This window comes from Bos indicus x Bos taurus, chromosome 3, assembly GCF_003369695.1.
Source record: "Bos indicus x Bos taurus breed Angus x Brahman F1 hybrid chromosome 3, Bos_hybrid_MaternalHap_v2.0, whole genome shotgun sequence".
Classification (NCBI taxonomy): domain Eukaryota; kingdom Metazoa; phylum Chordata; class Mammalia; order Artiodactyla; family Bovidae; genus Bos; species Bos indicus x Bos taurus.
In genome coordinates this window covers 101,414,324-101,437,348 of record NC_040078.1, presented here as the reverse complement: position 1 = coordinate 101,437,348, position 23,025 = coordinate 101,414,324, and the positions used below count along the sequence as shown (strand labels likewise).

The 23,025-nt window shown below is 46.2% G+C and overlaps 1 protein-coding gene across 2 annotated transcripts in view; it reads left to right on the top strand.

The window, feature by feature from the left end:
* The window catches only part of ARMH1 (armadillo-like helical domain containing 1), a 62,489-nt gene extending 40,822 nt beyond the window's left edge, over positions 1-21,667 (top strand). For both annotated transcript variants that reach the window (XM_027537472.1, XM_027537471.1), the window contains exons 8-13: positions 20,204-20,326; positions 20,418-20,490; positions 20,641-20,770; positions 20,851-20,928; positions 21,200-21,281; positions 21,355-21,667. In XM_027537472.1, coding sequence (XP_027393273.1) covers positions 20,204-20,326; positions 20,418-20,490; positions 20,641-20,770; positions 20,851-20,928; positions 21,200-21,281; positions 21,355-21,473 — 605 coding nt within the window. In that variant the 3' untranslated portion in view covers positions 21,474-21,667. The remainder of the gene's footprint in view (positions 1-20,203; positions 20,327-20,417; positions 20,491-20,640; positions 20,771-20,850; positions 20,929-21,199; positions 21,282-21,354) is intronic.
* The last annotated feature ends 1,358 nt before the right edge of the window (positions 21,668-23,025 follow it).

Here is a 23,025-nt window from a genome sequence, read left to right as displayed (position 1 = left end):
CCTTCCTGGCTTGACAGTCAGCCAGCTGATTACCTTAGGCTACTTTACTCCCATCCCTGCTGTGCCCTTTGCAATGGATAACAGCTACTTCTTTAGAACAATACATACAGTTAAAAGTCTCTCAATCTCTCTGAAATGCTTAACAGATTCTCCTGTTGCCATTTTAAACTGTCTTTCTTTCCATATTGCAGCATGAGCCCGTAAAGTCAAATAAGCATACTTAGAATCAGTGTAGATATTTACTTGCTGCCCTTTGCTTAACCCTAGAGCTCAGGTCAGAGCTACAAGCTCCACTAGCTGGGCACTCATTTCCTGGGTGAGAGATTTTGCTTCTAAAACCTGTTCAGCCGTCACACGGCATAACCTGCTTTACACTTCCCATGCCGAACAAAAGAACTGCCATCTGTAAATATTTCCATGTCAGGATTGTCTAATGGGGTATCCATTAGATCTTCCTGAGCTGCATAGTTTAAAGTTAGAAACTGGGAACAATCATGATCAGGTGTTTCATTTTCTTTCTCAGGAAGGAAAGTGGCAGGATTTAAATTTCCACAAACTTTGAGCTTAGTTATTGGTCCTTCTAACAACAATGACTGATATTTAAGAAGCCTACTATCTGTCATCCAAGTATTAATCTTAGAGTTAAAGATTCCACTCACATCATGAGAAGTCAGTACAGTAAGATTTCACCCATTGATTATTTTGAGAGCTTCAAGTGTTAATAAAGCAGTTGCCACGATTATACTTAGAGTGGCCACCCAGGTGACACTACATCTAATTCTCTGCTCAGATACGCTATAGGTTGCTGGTGAGGCCCTTGGGGTTGTTTGGAACTCTAAATGGGCGGTCTGAATCTCAGTTTGGGCTTTTACTGAGACCAAGACAACCCTTCCTGGGTGTGTTCCCTGACTTTCAGTTTGCTCAGTTTGGAGCCCCGGGTATGGGGGCAAAGTAGGAGGACTAGAGGGAGCTGAAGGTTTCATATCCAAATCTATACCCTTAGGACATAAGTCCGCCATGTCTCGCAGAGAGAAAAAGGGCAACATATATGCTACCTCTATCCATTTCCCTTGTTTTCTACAGAACAAGTCTAATTGTAAAATAGTATTATAATTAAGAGACCCTCCAACCGGCCACCATTCACCATCCTCCAATGGATACCATGGCCATTCAGTATCACAGAAGATCAGGCATGTCTTTTTTAAACTCTGGGGATCAAACTTGTCCCAGTTTTTCAAGATACAGTTCAAAGGAGTGAGGCTGGAATTGTTAGCTCCCATCTGTAAGAGAGAAAAAAAAAACGACCAGTGCATCTTTCTACTGGAGGTATCCCTCCTTGCTCTAGATGGGGGAATGGACAGACTTTACACCGAAGCTCTCCTTCCCTGGTCAGACTTAGTCTGTCCCTTACCAATGCAGGCACCACACTCGTCCCTCCTGGCTCTACCACCGAGACGGGGTGGAGATGCGCCAGGGGTAGACCTGATGGCATCCTTGACTGACGTCCAGTTCCTCACCGCTAAAACCTTGCTTACCTCTGTTGCCACCTGGGGTGCAATCAAAGTAACCTTCCAGAATGCCTCCCAAGCTAAGGCTGCTCGGGGAAACATTCATCTCCTGAGTGCCTGTGCATGACCCTGAGTATATTCCTGACCACAATAAAACCAGTACAAACATAAAACCAATATGTTCCTTCCAAGCATCACCACACCAGTACAAGTGATAGCAAAAGAGATGGTGAAGGGCTGGCCAGTGAGTAAAAAGTTATTTTTGTCCTTGAGTTATTAGGGTCAGTCCTTCCAGTTCATTCCCACAGATTCCACAGAAATAATATCTAAGGAGTTGGGACAAAAGCCACTGAAGAGCCTCCTCCGGTCCACTAAGAGCTAGTGCTACCAAAGGAAGAAGCCCATTGCACTTTCAATCTGACCAGGTCCTGCAATTCCCAACCTGTGTCCTCAAAAACCTTATGGTCACCAGCAGTGCTTCTATCTACATAGATCGGAGGCACAGCCATAACAAAGACTCACTTTTAGGTCTCTGGCCCCTGAGGCAGGCAGCCAAGAGAGAGACCTCTAGCCTGAGAGACATTCCTGGAGCTAGAGCTTGGCCTCACTCCCAAATGTACTCTTGTAATTTTTGGCTCCTAGCAAGGCTGGCGCTTCCATACACGGGGCCTAGGTAAAAGTACATAGTAACAGCGTGGGTCACAAGTCCCTTGAAAGTCCTAATCCGACAGATTAGGTTAGCAGTTCTAGTTCCCCAAGCAATTACGAAATGGTCAAAGAGACCAGGAAAAGGTGACCAAGAAAGGAAAGTTCAGTCCACACGCTTCACCCATTTCTGGTCGCTCCCCTCACAGGGACCTTGGGTGTCTCTTGACATTGGCAGGTCAGATTAATCCCCCGACAGGGTTCTCCTTTCTGGGGCTGCCTTTGGTCATTACGAGGCACCGCAAAACTGCAGAGCAGGGCTCATCACTTGCTTCAAGCAGGGCATGCATTCATTCACACAGGCACCCTGTAGAGTTAGTAAAGTAAAGCAGAAAACGTGTATACTGAGAAAGCAGAGAGTCTAGAGCTCTGAGTGTTCTTACCTTGTTCTGAAGATCCCAGATGAGTGCCCAAGATGATGATTTACATTAAATGGTGTCAGATTTGTGGTCTCCAAAGAAGAAGATTTCACTTTGGGACCAGGGACCAGGCTTAATCACTCAAGAGCTTTTGTGTAGCAGAGTTTTATTAAAGTGAGAAAGGGACAGACAAAGCTTCTGACACAGACATCAGAAGGGGACGGAGAGTGCCCCAATCCCTAGTCTTAGCAACAAAATTATATACTTTTTAATTGGTAATAACAATAAAGCAAAAGACTGTCTCAAGGTTGTAAAGACCTTACTAGACCTACTCCCATAATATACATTTTAAGATAACAGGATTAGTCAGAAGGTTTTCCGGAAGGAGAAACATGTCCTCAAGCAGGATTCATTATTGTTATATAATCCTTACTAAGGAATATAGGAAAAAACATCTGTCCTTTCCTCCTCCTTGAGAATTCCAGAGCCCTATCTCCTCCTTGAGAGCCCCAGACCCTTTTCTCCTCCTCGGGGACCCTGGACTTCTCAACCTGCCTAGGAATTTGCTCTGTCAATTCAGTTCAGTTCAGTTGCTCAGTTGTGTCCAACTCTCTGCAACCCCATGGACTGCAGCATGCCAGGCCTCCCTGTCCATCACCAACTCCTGGAGTTTACTCAAACTCTTGTCCATTGAGTCGGTGATGCCATCCAACCATCTCATCCTCTGTTGTCCCCTTCTCCCACCTTCAATCTTTCCAAGCATCAGGGTCTTTTCCAATGAGTCAGATCTTGCCATCAGATGGCCAAAGTATTGGAGTTTCAGCTATAGATCAGTCATTCCAATGAATATTCAGAACTGATTTCGTTTAGGATGGACTGTTTGGATCTCCTTGCAGTCCAAGGGAGTCTTCTCCAACACCACAGTTCAAAAGCATCAATTCTCTGGCACTCAGCTTTCTTTGTAGTCCAACTCTCACATCCAGACATGACTACTGGAAAAACCATAGCTTTGACTAGACGGACCTTTGTTGGCAAAGTAATGTCTCTGCTTTTTAATATGCTGTCTAGGTTGGTCATAACTTTTCTTCCAAGGAGCAAGCATCTTTTAACTTCATGGCTGCAGTCACCATCTGCAGTGATTTTGGAGCCTCCCAAAATAAAGTTTCTCACTGTTTGCATTGTTTCCCCACTATTTGCCAGGAAGCAATGGGACCAGATGCCATGATCTTAGTTTTCTAAATGTTGACTTTTAAGCCAGCTTTTTCACTCTCATCTTTCACTTTCATCAGAAGGCTCTTTAGTTCTTCACTTTCTGCATAATGGTGGTGTCATCTGCATATCTGAGGTTATTGCTATTTCTCCCGGCAATCTTGATTCCAGCTTGTGCTTCATCCAGCCCAGCGTTTCTCATGACGTACTCTGCATATAAGTTAAATAAGCAGGGTGACAATATACAGCCTTGACATACTCCTTTCCCTATTTGGAACCAGTCTGTTGTTCCTTGTCCAGTTCTAACTGTTGCTTCCTGACCTGCATACAGATTTCTCAAGAGGCAGGTCAGGTGGTCTGGTATTCTCATCTCTTTAAGAATTTTCCACAGTTTGTTTTGATCTACACAGTCAAAGGCTTTGGCAGTCAATAAAGCACAAATAAATGTCTTCAGGAACTCTCTTGCTTTTTTGATGATCCAATAGATGTTGGCAATTTGATTTCTGGTTCCTCTGCCTTTTCTAAATCCAGCTTGAACATCTGTAAGTTCATTGTTCATGTACTGTTGAAGCCTGGCTTGGGGAATTTTGAGCATTACTTTGCTAGCGTGTGAGATGAGTGCAATTGTGCAGTAGTTTGAACATTCTTTGGCATTGCCTTTCTTTGGGATTGGAATGAAAACTGACCTTTTCCAGTCCTATGGCCACTGTATAGGAGAAGGCCATGGCACCCCACTCCAGTACTCTTGCCTGGAAAATCCCATGGACGGAGGAGCCTGGTAGGCTGCAGTCCATGGGGTCGCTAAGAGTTGGGCACAACAGAGCGACTTCACTTTCACTTTTCACTTTCCTGCATTGGAGAAGGAAATGGCAACCCACTCCAATGTTTTTGCCTGGAGAATCCCAGGGACGGGGGAGCCTGGTGGGCTGCCGTCTATGGGGTCGCACAGAGTCAGACATGACTGAAGCGACTTAGCAGCAGCAGCATGGCCACTGCTGAGTTTTCCAAATTTGCTGGCATATTGAGTGCAGCATTTTTACAGCACCATCTTTTAGGATTTGAAATAGTTCAACTGGAATTCCATCACCTCCACTAGCTTTGTTCATAGTGATTTTTCCTAAGGCCCCCTTGACTTTGAATTCCAGGATGTCTGGCTCTAGGTGAGTGATCACACCATCATAATTATCTAGGTTGTGAAGATCTTTTTTGTACAATTCTTCTGTGTATTCTTGCCACCTCTTCTTAATATCTTCTGCTTCTGTTAGGTCCATGCCATTTCTGTCCTTTATCAAGCCCATCTTTGCATGAAATGTTCCCTTGGTATCTCTAATTTTCTTGAAGAGATCTCTAGTCTTTCCCATTCTATTGTTTTCCTCTATTTCTTTGCACTGATCACTGAGGAAGGCTTTCTTATCTCTCCTTGCTATTCTTTGGAACTCTGCATTCAAATGGATATATCTTTCCTTTTCTCCTTTGCCTTTCATTTCTCTTCTTTTCACGGCTATTTGTAAGGCCTCCTCAGACAACCATTTTGCCTTTTTGCATTTCTTTTTCTTGGGGATGGTCTTGATCCCTGCCTCCTGTACAATGTCACGAACCTCTGTCCATAGTTCTTCAGGCACTCTATCGAATCTAATCTCTTGAATCTATTTCTCACTTTCACTGTATAATTGTAAGGGATTTGATTTAGGTCATACCTGAATGGTCTAGTGGTTTTCCCTACTTTCTGAAATTTAAGTCTGAATTTGGCGATAAGAAGTTCATGATCTGAGCCACAGTCAGCTCCTGGTTTTGTTTTTGCTGGTTGTATAGAGCTTCTCCATCTTTGACTGCAAAGAATATAATCAATCTGATTTCAGTATTGACCATCTGGTGATCTTCATGTGTAGAGTCTTCTCTTGTGTTATTGGAAGAGGGTGTTTGCTATGACCCGTGCATTCTCTTGGCAGAACTCTGTTAGCCTTTGCCCTGCTTCATTCTGTACTCAAAGGTCAAGTTTGCCTGTTACTCCAAGTATTTCAGGGCTTCCCTTGTGGCTTAGCTGGTAAAGAATCTGCCTGCAATACAGGAGACCTGGGTTTGATCCCTGGGTTGGGAAGATCCCCTGGAGAAGGGAACTGCTACCCACTTCAGTATTCTGGCCTGGAGAATCCCATGGACTGTATAGCCCCCTTGGGGTCACAAAGAGTTGGTTGGGATTCCCTGGTGGCTCAGACGATAAAGCATCTGTCTGCAATGCGGGAGACCCAGGTTCGATCCCTGGGTTGGGAAGATCCCCTGGAGAAGGAAATGGCAACCCATGCTGGAGACCCAGGTTTGATCCCTGGGTCGGGAAGGTCCCCTAGAGAAGGAAATGGCAACCCATGCTGGAGACCCAGGTTCGATCCCTGGGTCGGGAAGATCCCCTGGAGAAGGAAATGGCAACCCACTCCAGTGCTATTGCCTAGAAAATTTCATGGATAGAGGAGCCTGGTGGGCTACAGTCCATGGGGTCGCAAAGAGTTGGACATGACTGAGTGACTTCACTTTTCACTTTCTTTCACCAGGTATTTCTTGACTTCCTACTTTTGCATTCCTGAAAAGCACATCTTTTTTGGGTGTTAGTTCTAGAAGGTCTTGTAGGTCTTCATCTTCAGCTTCTTCAGGTTGGGACATCGACTTGGATTACTGTGATATTGAATGGTTTGCCTTGGAAATGAACAGAGATCATTCTGTCATTTTTGAGATTGCATCCAAGTACTGCATTTCAGACTCTTTTGTTTACTATGATGGCTACTCCATTTCTTCTAAGGGATTCTTGCCCACAGTAGTAGATATAATGGTCATCTGAGTTAAATTCACCCATTCTAGTCCATTTTAGTTTGCTGATTCCTAAAATGTTGATGTTCACTCTTGCCATCTTCCATTTGACCACTTCCAGTTTACCTTGATTCATGGACCTAACATTCCAGGTTCCTATGCAATGTTGCTCTTTACAGCATCGGACTTTACTTCCATCACCAGTCACATCCCCAACTGGGTGTTGTTTGACTCTCTTATTGTCTCCTAGTTTATCTTTCTGCTTCCAATCTGGGCCCCTGCAGTCCATTCCCCTACTACAGTCACTATCATTTTTAAAACATAAATTAGGCAACATCACTCCTTAGCTTCCCATTGCACCTGGCCTGAACTATATACTTGCCATGGCTTGCAGAGCCCTAGGCCTGGAATTGATGGTCAGCTTCTCAAATTTCAAGTGTCATCTCAGACGTCACTTCTGAGAGAGGCCTTCCAACCACTCTCTCTAAGCTTCCCCATTCCTTCCCACCATCCCTCTAGGTCTTTCTCCATCATCTTACATCATAGCATTTATCTCCTTCGAAAATGACCTCATTTATTTGTTTATTGTCTGTCCTCTGTTAGAAAGTCCATTCCAGAAGAGCTGAGACTTCATCTTCTTTGTTTACTGTTGTATCCCTAATGCCTAAAGGGTACTGGCAAGAGTAAGCTCATAAATATTTGTTGAACTGAATAAACTGAGATGACTGAATTGTGTATACCTTAATTTGTACTAACAGTCATGATAAAGGGAATAGAATTTGAAATACCTAGTTTTTTCAGCCTAAATGGCTACATGGAGGCTGTATGTCTTAAGTGACTCTTTCTGAGCATTCTTAGGAACAAGGCACATGGTTCAGAAGAGGAAAAGGAGAAGGAAGGTAGGAAATGGTAAGATTCTCAAGCAGAGGATGGGTATTCTGGTTACCTACTGTGAAAAGGAACTAAAAAGCCTCTTGATGAAAGTGAAAGTGGAGAGTGAAAAAGTTGGCTTAAATCTCAACATTCAGAAAACGAAGATCATGGCATCCGGTCCCATCACTTCATGGGAAATAGATGGGGAAACAGTGGAAACAGTGTCTGACTTTATTTTTCGGGGCTCCAAAATCGCTGCAGATGGGGACTGCAGCCATGAAATTAAAAGATGCTTAGTCCTTGAAAGGAAAGTTATGACCAACCTAGATAGCATATTTAAAAGCAGAGACAATACTTTGCCAACAAAGGTCCGTCTAGTCAAGCCTATGGTTTTTCCAGTGGTCATGTATGGATGTGAGAGTTGGACTGTGAAGAAGGCTGAGCGCCGAAGAATTGATGCTTTTGAACTGTGGTGTTGGAGAAGACTCTTGAGAGTCTCTTGGACTGCAAGGAGATCCAACCAGTCCATTCTGAAGGAGATCAGTCCTGGGTGTTCTTTGGAAGGAATGATGCTAAAGCTGAAACTCCAGTACTTTGGCCACCTCATGCGAAGAGTTGACTCATTGGAAAAGACTCTGATGCTGGGAGGGATTGGGGGCAAGAGGAGAAGGGGATGACAGAGGATGAGATGGCTGGATGGCATCACCGACTCGATGGATGTGAGTCTGAGTGAACTCCGGGAGTTGGTGATGGATAAGGAGGCCTGGCGTGCTGCGATTCATGGGTTCACAAAGAGTCGGACACAACTGAGCGACTGAACTGAACTGAACTTCTTATAACAAGCCACCCCAATTTTAGTGTCATAAAACGATCGCTATTTTATTGTCACATATTATGTAGGTCAGGAATTTGAAGGTGATTCATAATTTATCTCTGCTCCATGATATCCAGGGCCTCAGCTGAAAGACAACGGGGGCCACAACAGGAACTAGAGTGAAGCTAGTGACCATCACTGCTTTTTCCTTTTCTCTTAGGCTCCAATATGGCTCCATGTGGCACTCTTACTGACACTGCATTTTTTGTTTGTTTGTTTGTTTTTATTTTTGGTTGCACTGGATTTTCATTGTGTTGGACTTCCCTGGTGGCTCAGACGGTAAAGCGTCTGCCTACAATGCAGGAGACCTGGGTTCGATCCCTGGGTCGGGAAGATCCTCTGGAGAAGGAAATGGCAATCCACTCCAGTACTCTTGCCTGGAAAATCCCATGGATGGAGGAGCGTGGTAGGCTACAGCCCATGGGGTCGCAAAGAGTCGGACATGACTGAGTGACTTCACTTGCAGTTGGGCTTGGGTCTTCGTTGCTGCACGCAGTTTTCTCTAGTTGCAGCAAACGGGGGTCTTGGTTGCAGTGTGCAGGCTTCTCATTGAGGTGACTTCTCTTGTTTGGAGCACAAGTGTTCGGCACATAGGCTTCAGCAGTTGCGGCTGGTGGGTTCTAGAGCACAGGCTCAGTAGTTGTGGCACGAGGACTTGGTTGCTCTGCAGCATGTGGAATCTTCCCAGACCGGGGATTGAACCTGTGTCCCCTACCTTAGCAGGTGGATTCTCACCCACTGTACCACCAGGGAAACCCTTACCAATTCTGTTTTTATATAACATTTTGATAGGTTGTTCATCATAAATTGTTTTGCTTTTTTTTTTCTTTGGCTGCACTGGGTCTTCACTGAAGTTTGCAGGCTTCTCACTGTGGTGGCTTCTCTTGTTGCAGAGCACAAGTTCTGGAGCACAGGGGCTCAGTCATTGTGGCTTGTGGGCCTCTCTAGTTGCAATTTGAGGAGTTAGTGCTCCTCAGCTTTGTGGGATCTTAGTTCCCTGATCAGGGATCAACCCCTCGTCCCCTGCATTGGGAGGCGGATTCTCAACCACTGGACAACCAGGAAAGCCCCTTGCTCTCATTTTTTAATTGTATTAAAAAGTATCTTTCTTGATTACTGGATTTTGGCCCCTCCCTTCAATTTTGCAGCACAGGCAGATGCCTCACTTGCCTTGCCCTAGTCCCAGCCTTGAGCTGCACCAGCAGACTGGGGCTTGTGCTGGGTCCTGAAGGTGGGACTCAGAGCTGGGCCTGTGCCCTGCAGCACACCTTCACGTGGCCTCTCCCTGTAGCTCTGTGGCTTAGGCTTTTCTGAGCTCAGTGGCCAGATTTCCAGAGGGGGCAGCCTGAGCAAGCTTCCAAGACATTCCAGACCAAAGCTGCATAGCATTTCTTGACCTAGCTTCATAAGTCACATAGCGTCACTTCCTGCCCAGACTCAAGGGAAGCAAGCAGCTTCTACCTCTTGATGGGAAGAGGATCAAATAATTTTATGACCAAGTTTTAAAACGACTGCAGTGGGACGTGTGGCACCTGGGGCACATGTGTGGTGCTGGCTCTATGTCTGTCTAGGTGAGATAAGATTCTCTTTCTTCCTCTTTCTTCCCTTTCTCAATATTCTCATGCAGTTTCCTGAAATATGTCTGTCTGTCTGTCTGAGCTGGATTTTGTAACATTATGTCTCCCCCACAGCCATGCAGGGGCCCCGGGAGGAGCTGTGGTTCAGGGAGCCCCATGAGCCCCGTCTTGAAGGTCGTGAGGAATGCCTTGCCCTTCCAGGTTCTTACAAAGAGGAGAAGAGGAAACCTGGGACCAAGTCATGGCTTTCTGGTCCCCACTGCAGCAGATTCTGATTGTCCATTCTCATCTGTTATTCACTTTCTCATAGAAATAACCAGGGAAAAAGTTCTGACACCTACATCTGCTAATTTCTGAGGATTTTTTTTCCCCATAGAATTAAGATTTTAGAATTTTTTAAAATAATGATCCCATTCAACCTAAGAGAGTCAAAATTAAAATTAAGGGGGGACTTCTCCAAAGTGGTCCTGCCTGGAATTTATCTCCATTTATAATGACTCTGAAGTGAAAAATGGCAGTTTCCTCCCAGGGAGGATTGCTATTCCAGGAATTAGTGGCAGATGGGGACTTAATCATCACTCACTGGTCTCCCTCCCTGAAGAAGAGAAATGTCAAAGTCACAAACTTTTTTGGAAGGAGAAATTAATTCTGTTGGGAATCTGAAATATATATCTGTGTGGGTAAATATATTAGTATCTGTTACAAATAAATTATCTTAGGATCATAAAAATTACTATGTATGACTTAATAAGAAACTGACCCATCACTGTAAATTAATTTGCCAAATGTATGCTTACCCAAAAATCAACTGGCCAGATGACCAATTTGCTGAGTGCCCAGTTCACCAAATCACCAACTTACTGAAAATATGTTTACTTTAAATATTTAAAGTATAAGGACTTGCCTGGTAGTCCAGTAGTTAAGAACCTGCCTTCCAATACAGGGAACACAGGTTCGATCCCTGGCTGGGGAACTAAGATCCCACATGCCATGGGGCAATGAAGCTCGAACATCAAAACTAGAGAGGCCCAAGCACCACAATGAAGACCCAGGGCAGTCAAAAATAAAAAAGTTAAACTGTATAGCAGCTCCTCTTGGTTGTATTGGTAGGGCCTAAGAGAACTGGGAGGAGCCAGAACTTCTGAGTTTGCAGAAGTTCTGTCCCTCCATACCCACTTCCTACCCTTCATTGGCCCCCTTCTCTGGCCCTTGCGCTCCCTTTCTCTGCTGAACCCCCTCCCATCCCCTCTTCTCTCAAGGATGGGCAGTCTCGGCCATATAGCATGGTGACTTCCAGCAAGTTCTCTCATCAGGTCTCCCCTCCTTGCTCCTACCCACTGCCACAGCAGCCTCAGAGAGCTCAGGCAAAGACAAATGAAGATTCCTTAAAATTGCTGCCATGAAGGCAACATGAAAGACGTTATATTCAAACTTTGCAGAAATCCACAAAAGCTGTTAAATCAATCCATCTATATTCATTACCTATTGCTTATATAATAAGTCACTCTAAAATCCAGTAGATAAAAAAAGAAGATGAACATTTATTATCTCCCAGTTTTTGTGGATCAGAAATCTGGGAGCAGCTTAACTGAGTGGTTCTGGCTCAAGGTGTGTCATATGGTTGCAGTCAGGCGGTCAGCTTGGGCTGTCATCACCCAAAGGTGTGACCAGGCCTGGAGGACCCACTTCCAGGATGGCTCACTTACTCATTGGCAAGCTAGTGCTGGCTGTCAGCAGGAAGCCTCTGTTCTTCACCACGTGGATCTTGCTATAGGGCTGCTTGAGTGTTCTGACAACGTGTCAGCTGGCTTCTCCTGGAGCAAGTGATCCAAGAGACAGCAGAGAGGAAGCTCCAGTATCTTTTATAATCTAATTTCTGAAGCTGCATATGTCACTTCTGTTTTACTCTCTTCATTGGAAGGCAGTCACTAAGCTGACCCCACACACAAGGGGAGGAGAGAATTGGGCTCCACCTCTTGAAAGGAGACATACTGAATACTTTGTGGACATACTTCTTTTTGGTCCGCACCTTGCAGTAAGCGAGATTTTAGTGAAAGTCGTTCTGTCGTTCTGTTTAGTGAGTCGTTCCGTTCAGTCGTGTCCGACTTTTGCGACCCCATGGAGTGTAGCCCACCAGGCTCCTCGGTACGTGGGATTTCCCGGGCAAGAATACTGAAGTGATTACCCATTTCGCAGCGCAGCCATTCCGCAGCGCCACTGGAAAGGGAAGCAAAGCTCTGTATGGATGGCACTGAGGTGGACGTCTTAAGTGTGACCAGTAGGTGGCAGTCTTGCCTGGGTGTGACGAAAAGGACAGGACACTGGTTTTCGCCAGCTGTAGGAGTAAAGACTTCACTTTCACTTTTTACTTTCACGCATTGGAGAAGGAAATGGCAACCCACTCCAGTGTTCTTGCCTGGAGAATCCCAGGGACGGGGGAGCCTGGTGGGCTGCCGTCTATGGGGTCGCACAGAGTCGGACACGACTGAAGCGACTTAGCAGCAGCAGCAGCAGCAGCAGGAGCAAAGAATTGTAAAAACTAACTTCATCAGAGCTGAGAGCGCTGGAAACGGCTGCCTGACAGAGCCACAATTCCCAGATGCAGTGCCATTTCTGAGACACATGAACGTGAAGCCTGCTGCTACAGCTCTGTCTCCTCTTCACTGAGATCCCCCGGGCAAGTCTTTGTTCTGGGTTTCTGCATCTATCAGACAGGTGATCACAGAGCTTGCTTTCGGTGCTGACAGGCTATGGGCTCTGTGGTTCCTCTTTGGAGGAATCCTTCCCCTTGCACTGCAGTTTCCTTCAAGCGTTGGTGGCATGCTCCTTGCATGTTTTGTTTACTGGGTCTCAGTCAATGCCAGCGCTGTAGTTGAGAGGTACCCAATGCGTTACTTGTCAAACTAATGGGCATGGGCCCTGCAGAGCTGCTTATCAGCCTCACTGGGCATGAGCTCTCAATTCCAAATCCTCCTGATCACATCCTCCTCCCTGAGGACTCTGATCCCTTCCTTCCCAGACCCACGCTGTCCTGGCTTCCTCCTTTCTCTCTGGACACTACTTCTTAGCCTTTCATACATTCCTGTTCTTCCACCAGTCCCTTAGGTATTGGTTTCTTTTTCTCCTAGGAGTCAATCCCAGGTCGTCTTCTCTTCTTTTCTTTTTGGTTCTGTGGCACCTCACCCACTCCCGTGGTTTTAATTACCATGTATAATGATAGAAATAATAGCTCTTGGAGCAGGAAATGGCAACCCACTCCAGTATTCTTGCCTGGGAAATCCCATGGACAGAGAAGCCTCGCAGGCTATAGAAGGGCCTTTTTTAAAAGGTTGCAAAAGAGTTGGACACAATATAGTGACTAAACAAAAACAACAACGTTTAATTAAAGTGAGTTACAAGCATGCTGATACTAAATATGTTGCTTTTCATGGCAAAGTTCTTTTGGTACATATTTACATTTCAAATATACAAAGGTAAAACAATCCAGTAAGCTTAGATTCCAGGGAACATCTCCTGGTCAGAAGGTAATCATTTCAGTCTCATTTTATGCACATGAGGGTTTTGAGTATGATGGGAGAGTAGCCCCCTAAAAAAAAAAAGAAGAAGGAAATAATAATAGCTCACAAATAGATGGGGGGAAAGTGGAAACAGTAACAGATTTAACTTTCTTGGGTTCCAAAAGCACTGTGGATGGTGAGTGCAGCCATGAAATTAAAAGATGCCTGCTCTTTGAAAGAAAAGCTATGACAAACCTAGATAGCATATTAAAAAGCAGAGACATCACTCCGCCAACAAAGATTCATACAATTAAAGCTATGGTTTTTCCAGTAGTCATGTATGGATGTGAGAGTTGGACCATAAAGAAAGCTGAGTGCTGAAGAATTGATGCTTTCTAATTGTGGTGCTGGAGAAAACTCTCAAGAGTCCCTTGGACAGCAAAGAGATCAAACCAGTCAGTCCTAAAGGAAATCAACCCTGAATATTCACTGGAAGGACTGATGCTGAAGCTGAAGTTCCAGTACTTTGACCAACTGATGCGAAGACCGGACTCATTGGAAAAGACCCTGCTGCTGGGAAAAATTGAAGGCAAAAGGAGAAGGGGACAACAGAGGGTGAGATAGTTGGATGGCATCACTGACTCAATGGACATGAGTTTAAGCCAACTCTGGGAGATAATGAAGGACAGGGAAGCTGGGCATGCTGCAGTCCACGGGGTCCCAAAGAGTCAAGATGACTTAGAGACTGAACAACAATGATGCCTTTAGATAGAGTTATTGACTATATGCTAAGTACTGCTCTAGCTCTTTCCTCCTTGAGTCCTCACAACAAGCTGATGAGGCAGGCATCACTATTACTTTGGTTTTGTGGTTGAGGGTCAGAGTGGCTGGGTGGCTGCTGTGCAGCTGAAATCTCTCTCCTGAGCCTGAGGACCTGACCCTCACATTCACTTGCCTTCTAGACATCTCCCCTTGGATGTCACTGACCATGTTCAGAATTAGAATCCTGATATTCCTACTCCAAACCTTTCATTCTCTGAGGTTCCAGTCTTAGCAAAACAAGCACCCAATCAACTCAGGCTAGACATGTGGGTAATCATCATCTCCTCTTGCTTCCCACCTTCAACCAACTTCTAACAAGACCAGTCAACTCTAATTCAGTATCATTCAAATCTGCTCCCCCTTCTCCATTCAGTCTCCACTGCTGTAATTCAAGTCTTTGTATTTCTCACATCTACACTGACCTCCATCTCTCCCTCATGGCGCGACACAGTCTCTTTTCCTGGTCCTCCACCAAAGAGGATGCAGTGGGGCTTAGTTTAATGGAGAAGAATATGAGTTTTGGAATCCAACAGAGTTATTTCACTACTCATTAGCTATTTGACCTGGGGCAAGCTTGTCAATATTTCCAAGTCTTAAGTCTTCTCTGAAATGAAAGATGAGAAAACATCTGCTCTATAGGGTGGTAGGTGCATGCAAAGCCTCCAGAAGCTGAGGCTGGCTTGTTTTAGCTCTACCACCCATCTCACAGCCTTGGTTCTCACTCAATGATCTAGCACCCTGTGTGCCAGCCACACCTCCCAGCTTGCCTGGCCACCAGGGTGGCACACACTATCCAACATGGCACCCGCCACATTCTTCCTTCCTGCTCTTCTCCTCATGGCCTTGCCAGTTCACTGCCACCTTCTCCACCCCCTCAACATGCCCTCACACCAGCCCAGCTGTTCCCATGGCTCTTTTAACACATCATAAATGCCAGTTTCTTTACTGGTACTCCCCATTAAACTGTCATCCCTGAGGGCGGGGATTGTATCTTAGGCCTCCTGATAACCCTAGCATAGGGATCTGGCACAGAGAAGATGCTCAAGAAGTCTTTTGTTAGATGAATGAATCAACCAGTGAATAAATCCACGGCAGCTTCAATTTAGGCCAGTTGGATGTTGTCAGCACCACAGGCTTCAGGCAAAGCTGCCAAAGGTCTCCTTTCTGCTTTCTGAATGAGTCTGATACAATGAGTAACTAGCACAGGGTATAGAGTTGTAACCGGCTGTGGTTCTTTAGGAGACATTTGGGCAGGAACTAGCACTTCCACTTTGGGTGTAAACAGTGACAGCTGTGAAATTTAAAACTCAATAAAAAGTGATTCAGTGAATAAATTTTTATTTTGTAAAGGATCTACATGCATAATCAAGGAGCAGATACATAATCAATTAAGCCTCAAGCATTGGTGTAAAGTGAACAGACAGAACCAGATGTTTGTCTCCTGAAGTGCTTGGTCCCATGTGGGTGGAGAATGCCATTGTTGGTCAGGGAAACGTCACTGAAATATCTTCATCTATTCATTTTTAGCCTGAATGTTCACTGAATCACTTCTTGATGCAGGAAGAACTCTCTGAGGTACAGGGAGGCAGTTTTCCCAGGGCATCCTGGCACTAAGGTGCCACCAGCTCGTGCCTGACAAGTACCCAGCTAGTACTGAGAGCTGTGCTGTAGCTGACCAGGCCCCTGTAGTCAGATATAAGGAGGAAACAAGTATTCAGACCCCAAAACCAAGCAGCATTAATTCAAGAAAAAGGAAGAAAAGGTTTCATGACCAAACAATAAAAGAACAAGTGAGAAAGACTTGGGGATTGTGGCACTAGGCTAGAGCTGCCAAGTGTCCAGAGGCATCCCAGGCTTCATTTTTGTCCAAGTGGAAAAGTGTTTGGGGGAATCCAGGGAGGCTCAGTGTGCTGGTGGCTTTCCCTCCACACTGTTGCTGTCTCTGATTCCAAATTAGAACCATACCTGAGTAATCAGAGGTTGGAGTGAAGCATAGCTGGGATTGCAAGGGCTTCTTCAGTAGAACTGGATGCAAGAGAAAGTGCAGAAGCAGTGGCCAGCTGTTTCTGAATCAGGTTGGCCCACAAGGGAAAAGGGCTGCCCCAGAAGGCCTGCCCCCAGACTGTCAAGAACTGGAAGAGGTAGCACCAGACATCCTTGAGAATTTTACTCCTGGGAGGATAATTCTTTGATTCTGTGATTGGGAAAAACAGGCTGAGACCAAGTAAGGTTTATTCCAACAATGCAAGGCTGGTTCAATATCCCAAAATCAACCAATTTAATCTACCAAGTTAACAGGCTAACGAAGAAAAATCACATTATTAGATCAATCAGTGCAGAAAATGCATGTGACAAAATTCAACACTCATTTGTAATTAAAAATTCTCAGAAAAATAGGACTAGAGAAGAGCTTCCCTGGGTATTCTGTGGCAGGACAGTGGTTAGGACTCCACACTTTCATTTCCAAGGGCCTGGGTTTAATCCCTGCTTAGGGAACTAAGATCCTGCAAGCCACATGGCATGACCGAAAAAAAAAAAAAAGGGAAAAGAGAGAGAGAAGAACTTCCCAACTTGATAAAAGGCATCTACCAGGAAAAAAAAAAAAATCTACAGCTAACATTATACTTAATAAAGAAAGACTGAATGCTTTCCCTGGAAATTCAGGAACAGAGCCAGTATATCTGCTAAAGGATTACTTCTAGCAAAAGAAAAATAATACTAGGAGACAATTCCCATAGAGACAGGTCTTTCACATTTCTGCATATACTGTAAAAGACATACTTAATGCTCTTCATTCCAGACTACATTTTCAAGGATGTTTGTTTGGCAAACAGTTTTGGAAAATATAGTTTCCCCCTTTATAGCAAAGGGCAGGCATGCTTGCTGACTACTATATAGCATTCAAGTTCTCTGAAATCAGGATTCCTCTTTGTAATGAAATCCATCTGTGTTACTTCCATGCTATATGAGGGCAAAGGGAACTGATACAAAAAAAAAAAAACAAAAAAAACAAAAACCATAATATCAATACTAAGAATTTAGAAGGTGACATCGTTATAGATGGTACATTCATTAAAATGATTTTTAATGATATAATGAAAACTTCTTTCAATATGTTTGAAAATTTAGATGAAAACAGCTAGAAAATAAAATTTACTAAAACAGGCTTAGAAGTAGAAAACCCAAATAGCCCTCTAACGGTTAAAGAAAATTAATCAGTAATTAATTTTTCCATAGGATCAGAAGCTTCAGAGAATTCTATCAAACATTCAACAAAAAAAATTCTAGGTTTACACAAATTCTTCCAAAGATTAGAAAAAGATAGTACATCTTTTCCAAAATTCTCTTTTACAGATTTTCCTGGAGGAGTAGCCATAGTACAGGAATAGATACCAGTCTTGGAGAGTTATAATCAGTTAAGAAAACAGTTAAGAAAACAAATGTAGCTAAGTGTACTCTGGTTTCTCTTCAGATGATTTATCTTTTACTCTTTACTAAAGATTTCCTGGAGAGGAAAGTGTGGGAGGTTGCCTTATTTCTCATCCAAAAGGGAAAGTTTCCAATGTTTCATCTATTAGATATGACGCTTGTTATAGCTTTCTATAGATAGCTCTTATCAGATTGAGATTTAATTTTGTCAAACTTTTTTTTCTATGAAGATGATATATGTGCTTTCCCAGATGGCACATTATTCTTTTTACATACTGCTGGATTCAATTTGCTAATATTTTGTGAAGAATTTTTGCACCTATGTTCACAAGTAAATGTGCTATATAATTTCTGTAAAAAAAAAAAGAAAAGTAAAAAAGTCGCTCAGTTGTGTCTGACTCTGCGACCCTATGGATTATACAGTCCATGAAATTCTCCAGGCCAGAGTACTAGAGTTGGTAGCCTGTCCCTTCTCCAGCGAATCTTCCCAACCCAGGAATTGAACTGGGGTCTCCTGCATTGCAGGCGGATTCTTTACCAACTAAGCTATCAGGGAAACCCAATAATTTCTGTAAAGCCTCACTTAACAGCTGGGGCAGGGAACCAGACAGCCTATTTCCTAACCTACAGCTTAAACTTGAAACTGCCTTCTAATGCAAGTTGGTCCTACCTTCTACTTTTCAGAACCTACTTGTATTTCTACACATCAGGAATTGTTGTTCAGTTGCTGAGTCCGACTCTTTTGTGACTCCATGGACTATGTAGCCCACCAGGCTCCTCTGTCCACGGGATTTTCCAGGCAAGAGAATTTCCTTTTCCAGGAGATCTTACCCACCCAGGGACTGAAATTGTCTCCTTTGCAGGGAGATTCCTTACCACTCAGCTACCTAGGAAGTCCACAAAGTCTACATATTTAGCTTCAAATAAGTAAAACCTCAAAAGATCACACCACCAGTCTCAATCGTTCTTCTTCACAGAAGTCTTTGCGAAGACACAAAAGGTAACCAGAAGAGAAAGTGAACCACGAAAGCATGTATTTCTCTTCCATCAGTGCTCATTCTCCCAGATACTCCCTTATGACCTGTGGTGCCTTTGCACCTACCAACAAAAGCCCTTCTTCCATTGTAGAGAATTATCCCTAAATATGTTCTTACTTCCCTGGTAACTGTCAGTAAAGAATCCGCCTCCAATGCAGGAATCAGCCTGCAATGCAGGAGACCCGGCTTCCATTCCTGGGTCCGGAAAATTCCCCTGGAGAAGGAAATGGCTCCCTACTCCAGTATTCTTCCCTGGAAAATCCCACGGACAGAGAAGCCTGGAGGGCTCCAGGCCACAGGGTCGCAAGAGTCGGACACGACTTAGCGACTAAACCATCACCATCACCATGTTCTTACTGGGTAAAATGTCCTAACAAGAAAATAAAACGGGTAACTTTAGTTATTAAAACATAATATAACGTTGCATTTTGATATGCAAATAAGCTAATCAGGGAAACAACTTTGTCCCTCGGAGTAAGTGAAGAGAGAGACTGGTGGCACTGACTCTCAAGCTGAGGGAGAGCGCATTTCTGTCTTCCACGGCCGCAAGCTCCGACACACCCCACCCCACCCACCGTGTTTATCCGGTGTACCACCGCATTACCATCCAGCTCTGTCTCCCTCTGGTTCCTCCTTCTTACAAAAATATTCCGCCCTCCGCCATCTTCCCAGGTATTCCCACAGCCCACGGACCCAGTTTACAGCACTTGTCACCAAACTGGTCTGGGGCACAGTAGGCTTCCTATGCAGATTGGCCGAAAGGCTGAGTTACAGCTGGAATAACTGGGAAGTAGCTACAGAAAATCCCCTCAATAAAGTCTAGTCCCCTTCCTCCTTCCTAACCCAATCTTTCCCTCCTTTTTCCACCACTTCCTAGCTGTGGTACCCTAGGCAAGTGCTTTACCCCTCTGTGCCTCATCCCCTCAAATGTAAAATGGGGATTACAATTGTGCTGGTGCAAAGCGGACCTCGTCGGTCCCAATACCGGCAGCGGGATACCGAGAGCGCTCAGCACAGAGCCTGGGCAAACAAGGCCTGGACCAGGGTTCGTCAGAAATTCAAAGTTTCTCTAAACTTCTGTCAGCCTTGTCTCTTTTCTCATTTTCTGCCACACATCCCCAGCCACCTGCTCTGTCGCCTTCTCACCCCCTGTCTTTCCCCATCCTGTTTCCCTCTGAAGACCCGACCCCTCCCTCCGCCACAAAACCTACTAGATTCCTCAAAGGCGGAAGGCAGCCCTGCCTCTGCGCGGCCTTCAGCTTTTTCAGCCTCTAAGCCTCAAAGCCTTACTCTTCCCGCTCTAGCTGCTTCTGTGAATCCCGGGGGACCGGCCCCCTCCTCCCTCTCCTCTTTAACCCCCAGTTCCAGGAGGGCAGGGCCAGCTGTCCCCACGCCTGGCACATTGTTGGCCAGAAACAGGTGCTACGAAAGGTCGATAAAGAAGGGGGCGGGTGCTTCCTTGCCGGGGTGGGGAGTGGAGCGGCCGGCCTCTCCAGCGCCTCTGCCTTCCCCAGCCATCGAGCTGATCAAGGACCTGGTCAACTACGATGTGTGCCCAGCGCTGCTCAAGGGCCTCGTAGCGCTACTGATACCGTCCTTCAAGGAGACCAGCAAACTGCAGTCCCAGATCGTCAGCGGTAGGGATCCGCTCCGATTGGGGGGCGGCCACCGGCGGGGCAGGAGGGAGAAGCCGGTTCCTCCCAGTCTCACGGCCACCCCCTCCTCTAGACTCGTCGGTCCTCGAGCTCACCGCCCACCTGCCGCTGTTTTTGCAGCAGGCCGCGGCCGCCAAGGCCATCGGGTAAGCGGGCCGCAGGTGGTGGGCGGATGCGGAAAGCCGGGCTAAGCGCTGCCCGCGCGCTGGGGAAGGGCTCCGGCCGCCCAAGGGTCCCACCCTACCACCGCAGCCCGAATCCCACTCCCAGCCCCAAACCACCCCACCCCCGCCCAGGGTCCTGGCGCGCCATAACACGACCCTGGCCGAGGAGATGCTGCACCTGCGAGTGATACACAGCCTGATGGCCGCCATGGGCAACACGGATCACAGCAACAGCCAGCGGCAGGCCAGCCTCACGCTGGAGGTGCGCGGGGCGGCGGGGCTGCGGGCGGGCACGGCGCGCGAGCACTGCAGTCACGCCCCACCCCCGCCCGCCCACCGCAGTACCTCGTGCAGCTATTCCCGGTGGTGGAGGAGCACGTGCGCAAGACCATGGGCGAGGAACTCTACAAGCTCTTCCTAGTAAGTGGGACCAAACAGTGGCCCTGCGCCTGCCGCAGCTCACGCCCTCCCCCCACCCCCATGGACACCCCACACAAGATCTGGCTGGGGCGGGCGACGGAAGGGACTGCCCTGCTTGGGCTTCGCCACCTGGCACTCTTCCGTTCCCTTTCCGGCCCATCCTGTCAGGCTAAGAGCCTGACTGCAGCCTGCAGCCTCCCTCTGCCCATACCCAACTCCAAGTCCAGGCTGCCCTGGCATCTAGCCAGGTTTCCCTTGCTTCTGTCCCCAGAGCAATGCCGAGAATCTGTACATGAATATAGATAGCATTCAGGCGGACATCTTGGCGGCCAACAAAGTCAATGTCACCAGAGGTGAGTGGGGAGCCAGGGGGCCTGGGCCAGAGCGGCAGCGGCACCCAGTCTCAGGCTCATCTCCTGCCTCCAGTGCTGCACCTCAGCGGCCTCTCCTACAGCAACATGAGCTTTTACTTTGGGCATCCTAATGAGGATCAGGTGGCCTACGTCACACACTTCCGGAAGGAGGACGTGGAGGAAAAGGAGTAAGAGGAGGAAAAAGGAGCCTCGGAGGCAAGCCAGGAAGCCAAGGCTGTGTGGCGGGGAAGCCTGGCAGAAGGGAGGAGTCACAGCCAAGCTCCTGTTGACTCCTCTTGGCCTCGGTGGGAAGCTGGGGGTTCTGCCCTCCAGTGGGGGAGAGAGAGAGCCTGCTGGGAAGTCTTCAATAAACAAGTCTTGCTGTCTGTCTGGTGTCCATGTGTGGAGGGCAGAGGGAGATCCAGTGAGAGCTATGATGATGGACAAGGGTACCTCTGCTCATCAAGGAAAAAAGCTGGTCGGAAGGGAAGGACCACCAACCTCCTAGAAGATTCAAGGAAGTAGTGTGAGGAGTGGGCCTCACCTCCAGTCCCTAATGGCCCCTGCACTCTCACCTCCAGGACACCACACCCACCTGGGTTCTCTCCTGCTGCTCTGGTTGCTTTCGTTCATTCTCTTTGCTGATTGATTATGCATGCAGGCTCAGTCATGTCCAACTCTTTTCCATCCCATGACCTGTAGTCCGTGCCAGGTTCCTCTTTCCATGGGATTACCCAGGCAAGAATACTGGAGAGGGTTGCCATTTCCTCCTCCAGGAGATCTTCCCAACCCAGGGATTGAACCCAGGTGGATTCTTTACCACTGAGCCACCTGGGAAGCATTTTTACGGATTCCTCCTTTTCAACCCATCTTCCTTCAAGGTGGAGGGAGGCAGGACTTTGACCTTGAGCCTCTTCTCTATATTTATACCCTGGTGATTCCATCATTTTATTTTTTTAACTTGTATTTATGTATTTATTTTTAATTAAATTTTTGGGGGCCATGTCATGAGGCATTCCCTGACCAGGGTTAGAACCCGTGCCTCCTGCAGTAGAAGCATGGAATCTTAACCACTGGACTGCCTGGGAAGTCCCTCTATCACTTTAAATACCACTTATATACAATGACTCCCGTATTTCTCTTTCCAGCTAAACATTTCCACCTCATTTTGTTGTCAACGAAAAATTTAATCAGTAGATCTAAGAAGAAATGGAAAGTTTTATTCTAGCCAAACTGAGGATTATAAACTGGAAACAGCCTCTCAGAAAGTTCTGAGAACTGTTCTGCTTGTTAGAGGTAAAAGCTCAGTTATATAAGTTTTTGAGACTGCTGCTAAGTCACTTCAGTCGTGTCCGACTCTGTGCTACCCCATAGACGGCAGCCCACCAGGCTCCCCCATCCCTGGGATTCTCCAGGCAAGAACACTGGAGTGGTTTGCCATTTCCTTCTCCAATGCAGGAAAGTGAAAAGTGAATGTGAAGTCGCTCAGTCGTGTCCGACTCTTCGAGACCCCATGGACTGCAGCCTACCAGGCTCCTCCGTCCATGGGGTTTTCCAGGCAAGAGTACTGGAGTGGGGTGCCATCGCCTTCTCCTTTTGAGATAGAAGGATCAAATTGAATGATGTATACAATGCCATTCAAGCCTACAATGCAAGTAGTGGGTCCTGGGTCATCATGGCCCCTTACAAGATCAAGAAGGAAGGTTATCTCCTAAGACATTATCTTAGCAGGGGCTACTCTCCA